General features: G+C 30.6%; 2 protein-coding genes across 2 annotated transcripts in view; both read left to right on the forward strand.

Moving 5' to 3' along the window:
• Positions 1-1,514: 1,514 nt before the first annotated feature.
• On the forward strand, positions 1,515-3,316 carry LOC119680214. Its single transcript, XM_038092919.1, has 2 exons — positions 1,515-1,565; positions 1,801-3,316. The coding sequence occupies exons 1-2, from the start codon at positions 1,515-1,517 to the stop codon at positions 3,244-3,246; spliced, it is 1,497 nt and encodes a 498-aa protein (XP_037948847.1). The 3' UTR covers positions 3,247-3,316.
• Positions 3,317-3,540: 224 nt separating this feature from the next.
• The window catches only part of LOC119673361, a 116,001-nt gene continuing 112,315 nt past the window's right edge, over positions 3,541-7,226 (forward strand). Inside the window, exon 1 of the mRNA XM_038084625.1 lies at positions 3,541-3,683. Coding sequence (XP_037940553.1) covers positions 3,638-3,683 — 46 coding nt within the window. The 5' untranslated portion in view covers positions 3,541-3,637. The remainder of the gene's footprint in view (positions 3,684-7,226) is intronic.

The following is a 7,226-nucleotide window of genomic DNA, read 5'->3' on the forward strand; positions in this document are numbered from 1 at the left end:
GTGATATATTTTATGATTACATTCTGTTAAAATTAATATTATATTTTTATACTTATTTTTTGAATAAATCGAAAAAAATTTTCAAAGTAAACTCTTGAACAAGTTGTATTATAGCAAAAAGAGATTCACTATGATCGCAATGCTTTGCTCACTAAAAACCTAGGCTCATACTTTATTGTAATTCTAGTTGTAAATATTTATATTAATTTTATTTGTTTGATTTAAAAGGTATATGACTTAAAACATAACTTAAAAAGGAAACAACCACAACTTAAGCTCAAAGTTTTATAGAATTAATAATTAAAAAACGATATAGGTAAGTTAATCTTTTCAAGCCTGGCGACTTAATGTTTACGTCTAAAGTTATAATCGAAACAGACCAATGATGTTTAATACTTCCACAGAAAATTAGACGATCTAGAAGCTAGTACTTCCACTCTATTTCTGGAAATAACGTTTTTATCGTTCATATGTGTTTATTTCTCCAACAAAAGTCACATTGTAACACTCTATAAACATTCTTAAATTAATATTTTCGATATATATGTTATATGATGATTATTAAACAGTGCATTTTTAAAGCGCATCACTAACTGTTGAATCATTTTTGGACATTTTTTACTACTAACTTGACTAACTTTTTTGAACAGAACTTGAGCACTCGAGGTATTTTCAAAACCCCTCTTTACGCCTTGACTGGATTATTGTTTATCACTTCATAATATTATTCATCTCATAATAGAATAAGGAGATAAAGTAAAACTCATAAGCTCCGGATATACAAACATTTTGCGTTCACAAACATTTTGGATGTTAATTTTTCAACGTTGTCTAGTAAAAAGATAATGCTAGACAACATGCCTTAAATGCCGTGTTATAGAAAATAGACCCTATATGTTTAATATTTACATTGTAGCTTTAATTATAATATTAACAATTTTCGTAATTAAAATTTATTTTACGTATAATGTCTTGCAAAAATTATATCATATTTCGTATATGAAAATGTTATTTATTTGAAATAATTAATGTGAAATATATTATTTTTAATTAAACAAATAAATTAAGCATTATAAGCAAATTTATTTATAGACAATTACTTTATGCTAAACTCTTTAATGATACTAAAAATAGCTTCACTTAAAACACTTCAAAACAAATATCTTGAGTGTTTGAATGTGGCTCTCATCTGTCTACCATATAAGACTTCCGCCAGTAATTAGAGCTGTTAACTCCCATTGAACTACCCACACGTAAATCTTAAGCGTTAAAATCGTTTAAGATACAAAAGTCGAAATGTAAATTTATACAAAATAAATTTAGCATTGTATAGATATTTGCTTACTTTCGATTTTTGTCTACCATATTTGCTTATTGTAATACAAATGGTAAGTCGTTGTTAAGAGGAACAACAGTTGAAGCAGTAAAATATCTAACATCATTGAGTAAATACTTCTTCATGTGAATAAATACAGCACGTGAACGATATCTGAAGATGCGTTCAAGTGAAATATATGTGTACGTCGATTGCTAGCAAATGGCAAAATAAGTACAGAAAAAAACAGGTTTATAAAATAACAATTATTTTAGCAGAAATAAATGCTTTATAAGAATACTTCCGAGCAGAATTTATAGGTAAATATTTTTAGTATAAATACTGTAAATGCTCTGTGATTGAAACATATCAAACACAGACTTTAACGCATAAACACAAACGGATTTTTAAAATGGTTAGCATATTTTAATCAATTTAAAAATAAAATTGGATAAATATTTAAATATAAATAATTTTGTTTACAGAGGTTGTTTATAATTGCCTTTGCTTTGGTGGCCGTAACATCCGCTGCTTCGATATCAAATGAATATCTTGCGCCAGTCGCAGATAACAATTTACCAAATCAAGAATATTTACCACCTACTGAGGAAGAACAATCAAAGCTGGCTGATGATGGATATCGTTATAAAGTTGTACGAAAACTAAGACTTAGACACCGTCGTGATGTTAGTGAACTACCTGCCAATGATTATTTACCACCCACCGAAGAAGCGCAAGACGCACCAGTTGCAGTTGAAACTCCAGTTGAAGACACCGTAAAGGCTGAAGATGGTTATCGTTATAAAGTAGTACGTCGTTTGAAATATCGTCATCGTCGCGATGTCAACGAACTACCAGCTAATGATTATTTACCACCTACCGAAGAAGCACAGGACGCACCACTTGTAGAAGAAGCTCCAGTTGAAGACACAGTTAAAGGTGTTGATGGTTATCGCTACAAGGTAGTACGTCGTTTGAAATACCGTCATCGTCGCGATGTTAATGAACTCCCTGCTAATGACTATTTACCACCCACCGAAGGAGCGCAAGATGCACCAATTGCAATTGAAGCTCCAGTTGAAGACACATTTAAAGCTGATGATGGTTATCGTTACAAAGTCGTACGTCGTTTAAGATATCGTCATCGTCGCGATGTCAACGAACTACCAGCTAATGATTATTTACCACCTACCGAAGAATCACAAGACGTACCAGTTGTAGATGAAGCTCCAGTTGAAGATACTGTTAAAGCTGCCGATGGTTATCGTTACAAAGTCGTACGTCGTTTGAAATACCGTCATCGTCGTGATGTTAATGAGCTCCCTGCTAATGATTATTTACCACCCACCGAAGAAGCACAAGAAGCACCAGTTGCAGTCGAAGCTCCAGTTGAAGATACAATAAAAGCTGATGATGGTTATCGTTACAAAGTTGTACGTCGTTTGAAATATCGTCATCGTCGCGATGTCAACGAACTACCAGCTAATGATTATTTACCACCTACCGAAGAATCACAAGATGCACCAGTTGTAGATGAAGCTCCAGTTGAAGATACTGTTAAAGCAGCCGATGGTTATCGTTACAAAGTCGTTCGCCGTTTGAAATACCGTCATCGCCGCGATGTCAATGAACTTCCTGCTAATGATTATTTACCACCTACAGAAGAATCACAGGACGCACCAGTTGTAGATGAAGCTCCAGTTGAAGATACTGTTAAAGCAGCTGATGGTTATCGTTACAAGGTAGTACGTCGGTTGAAATATCGTCATCGTCGTGATGTCAATGAACTTCCAGCCAATGATTATTTACCACCAACAATAGAAGCACAAGACCAAGAAGTTGCTGTACAGAATCCCGAAGAGACTGCAGTTTTAGCTAAAGATGGCTATCGGTATAAAACTCTTCGTCGTTTAAAATATCGTCGTCATTGAAGCATAGGAAATTTAATACTCAAACAAATCTCATAGTTTAAATACAATATAAAACGAAAATATAGTATACACTGGAAAAAAAATAAAAATCTGATATAAAACATTTAATATTTTTTATTTCGGTTTAGCAAGTTTTTGTTAAACACTCAATGGTAATATGTTATACAGAAGTGTGGAAAGCTTTTCTTATCAATAACTGCTCTTATCTAATCAAGATTCGTTAAAAATATTCGTTAAAAAATGTAATGGGAGTGACTCCACTTTTGTTGGCGAAATTTAGTTGAAAAACGACTTTTGTGCTTTCATATTGAAATTTACGAACGAATTAAAGTAAATTAAGTTTTTCATTTTAAAAAATATATATAATTTATTAAACGAAATATAAATCGAAATGAAGCTGCTTAGAAATAGCTCAACATATTTGGTGATCTTCTTGAGTATGTAAAAATTGTTTTAAAAAATAATTAATAAGTGAAACATTTACAAATAATATTATGAGAATTCATCACATTTAATTTTAAATTGAAAATTTACGTGTGTGCATATTGCTACGAACTTATTACAAAACTTAACATAGTTTCATTGCTTATCAGCATTTGGTTTATTTACTTATGATAAGAAATTACTCATAACATTAAAAAAACTGGCATGAATCAGATTCCAGGTGAATTCATGAAATTTTTACAATGGGAACATCTAAAATTTCTTAAATAAAGTATATAAAAAATTTAAAATTTTATAAATAAATGAGGAAATGTATATATACAATACTTAACAAAATGTACTAATTGAAAATTATTAATAAATTATTAATAATTGTCTAGATTATAGATAAAATTATATTCATGAGTGTATTTATGTGCTATAACTAATTTAATTTAACCACTGTTATGTATTTTATGATGTCACAATATTGTAGTGAGAGTGTATTGATAAATTTTTAAAACTATTAATTTTCTATACATTTGGCGATCCAACATAACAATATAATTTTATCCTTGTATCATCATCAATTACACAATGTGAACCATATATTAATTAAACCTAACATGCATACGGCTTATATACCCATGCTTTCTGAATTAATATTAATATTAAAAATGCGTAGACAGAGCTTTTGTAGAGAAATTTTTATAAACCCAACTACACTAATCAGTTTTGTGCTGCTAACATAAGGCATTGTATTTTTATTATAATTTTATTGGAAACTAGTACAATAGCTAAACTATAACATTAACATGACCAATATGTGACCATACTGCAAATACCTGGTGTCAAAAAGTCTTGTTTACATTGGACGATACCATGTATTTATTTAAAGTGTTTGTATAATTTTTTTGTTATGAACCCAGCAGTTTTTAGTGATATCAATTTCAGAAGAATCACAATGGCATCGATGCTTTACTCATGCTTTAAGCAACTTTGAGGAATCAAATTGGGGAATATGGGAATATTTTGTAAAAATTTTAAAAATGTTTGCATAATCACTGATGCATCGATTCTTTACTCTGCTAGGAACCTCCATAGTCGTGTATTATTCTTGACCGCGTAGAGTAGCTTTCAGCAATCAGCGTATTGCTGTCTCCATTGAGTATTATTATAACAGTAGATTCTTTCTCATCCTATTATTCTGTTAAAGGCTTCTAGGAACCTTCATAGTCGTGTATCATTCTTGATCGCGTAGAGTAGCTTTCATCAATCAACATATTGCTGTCTCCATTGAGTATTATTACAAAACAGTAGATCGTTTCTCATTGTATTGTTTATCATCCTATTCCAAGATTCCGAGATTTTTATCAGCGAATATCGAACTAAATATATTTCCATTCCGCATATCTTTATCCATTGAAGCTGTTTAGTTAAGCTGTTTGCTTACCTATGCCAATTTTGAATCATTATAGAATCATGCTGTATATATTGAAGCAACCCATAAATCGTTATTGCACCCACAATGTCAATAATTTGTTTCTTAAAATCATTTAATATGCACAAGGCTTTATCTTTAAAAATTTTTATACACTATGAGTATTCATATATTATCTTAATCCAATTAAATTTATTTTATACCCAGAACTCATAAATATACCTACATTTTATTCACTTTAAAAAACTTTTACAATCAAAATATAATTAACATTAAACTTAATGTCAAAGAGGAACTATGAGTGCAAATATTAAAATTCATAGCCAAAGTCTACAGATACACTAATACGTAACTTCATCAAACAAAGCTCATCCATTATTGCAATGCTAGGTTGCAAAAATCAAAATCAAAAACTAAAAATTATTTTATTTGAAATCTCATAAGAGCACACCACGTAACTGACAAAAAAAAATGCTACTAACATATACATATACATGTACATAAAAAAATCAACAGTGGCGTTTGCATAATATGTAAAATATATTTAAAATAAATTATTTATACAATAACTAACCATATTAAAATTTTTGATAAAATGGTTTTTTGGTTCATAAATTATTAAAAAAAATAATAATAATTATCACTTAAATTGGGATAGAAACCGCCACTGCATCTTTTTGCAAAGCAAGCTATGTCAGCGGGAGCGTATAATAAACTCACATACCATATTTCTAAGTAGTCCAACATCATTTCAATTTTTAATGGACATCGATGCAACTCAACACTGTGAACTCAACATCGACATCAGTAAAAATTCACTTTAATTCAAAATATGCAACCGGAAGCACGATACCATAATCCGCCAAATGTTTTTACCACAACGAATAGTGTTTAATGCACATACATAACCGGGAATGATGCATAGTCTACAACCGCGTTTTTTTTCTTTTTTCTATTTCTATTTCTTTTTGGAGAGATTTTAGTACTTTCGTTTTATAACAGTGCCGGATGTTGTGTCCGTTGTATTTGAAGTTGTTAGCTTGTTTTTGTTGTGGCGGTTGTTATTGTAGTTATTGTTGCTTTTGTTGTCTTTGCTGCCTTTGTTACTATTTTTGTTATTTTGTTTTTGCTGTTTTTGTTTTTATTTTGAAAATTTATTCACATTTGATGGACGGATTTTAGTTAAAGTTTATTACTGCGGATTATATTGAGTTTAGTTTGGATGCATTTTGGAATTTTTAGATTTATTTCATGATGACTTTTTTCTTTATTTCAATTCACTTAATAAAATTTATCTTCCTTCTACTACTGTAGTGGCATTAAGTTATATCATCTCCACTGTATTTACAGGTGCATTTTATACAAAATTAGCATTATTTGTTATTTACTGTGATGGTTATGTTTGCTGTAAAAGTTGCCCATAAAAATTTATATATGAATTTTTATTATTATTTCTCTGTTAAATAAAGCTTTTAAATAATTCAATTAGTGTGAAGTTCTTGTTTTACATTCCAATCCAAAAACAAAAAAAAAACATTAAACTTACAAAATAGTTTGTTTATTGAAAATAATTTCAAACGATTTACTTTAAGACCGAAAAGCTTTCGGAAATTCTCATTTAATTCGCGCTCTGTATATTTTTCGATATTTTAAGTTTATGTATTTTGGCAGCACTGTCCTTAATTACTATGCCAAAAATGAGCGCGATCTGTCAGACAGTTCGTTTACGGCAGCTGTTGAAACCAGTTCACCTCAGTATTGCGTTGCGAAAAAAACAATGGAAAAAAATATTGAACAAAGAGTTTGCATCAAATTTTGTGTTTCGAACGAAATTTCGTGTGCAGAATCGTTGCGAATGCTACAAAAGGCTTATGGGGAATCAGTTTTATCGAAAACTCAAGTTTATGAGTGGTACAAAGCCTTTCAGGACGGTCGTACGACCGTCGAAGACATTTCGCAACGCACTACTGAGGTGAACTGGTTTCAACAGCTGCCGTAAACGAACTGTCTGACAGATCGAGCTCATTTTTGGCATAGTAATTAAGGACAGTGCTGCCAAACTACATAAACTTAAAATATCGAAAAATATACAGCGCGCGAATTTTAAATGAGAATT

This window comes from Teleopsis dalmanni, chromosome 1, assembly GCF_002237135.1.
Source record: "Teleopsis dalmanni isolate 2A chromosome 1, ASM223713v2, whole genome shotgun sequence".
Classification (NCBI taxonomy): Eukaryota; Metazoa; Arthropoda; class Insecta; order Diptera; family Diopsidae; genus Teleopsis; species Teleopsis dalmanni.

Coding starts and splice junctions, on each gene's coding strand:
- LOC119680214 (XM_038092919.1), top strand. CDS start 1,515: ATGTGTACGTCGATTGCTAGCAAATGGCAAAATAAGTACAGAAAAAAA. Junction 1,566..1,800: donor ATAAGTACAGAAAAAAACAG/GTTTATAAAATA, acceptor TTTTGTTTACAG/AGGTTGTTTATAATTGCCTT.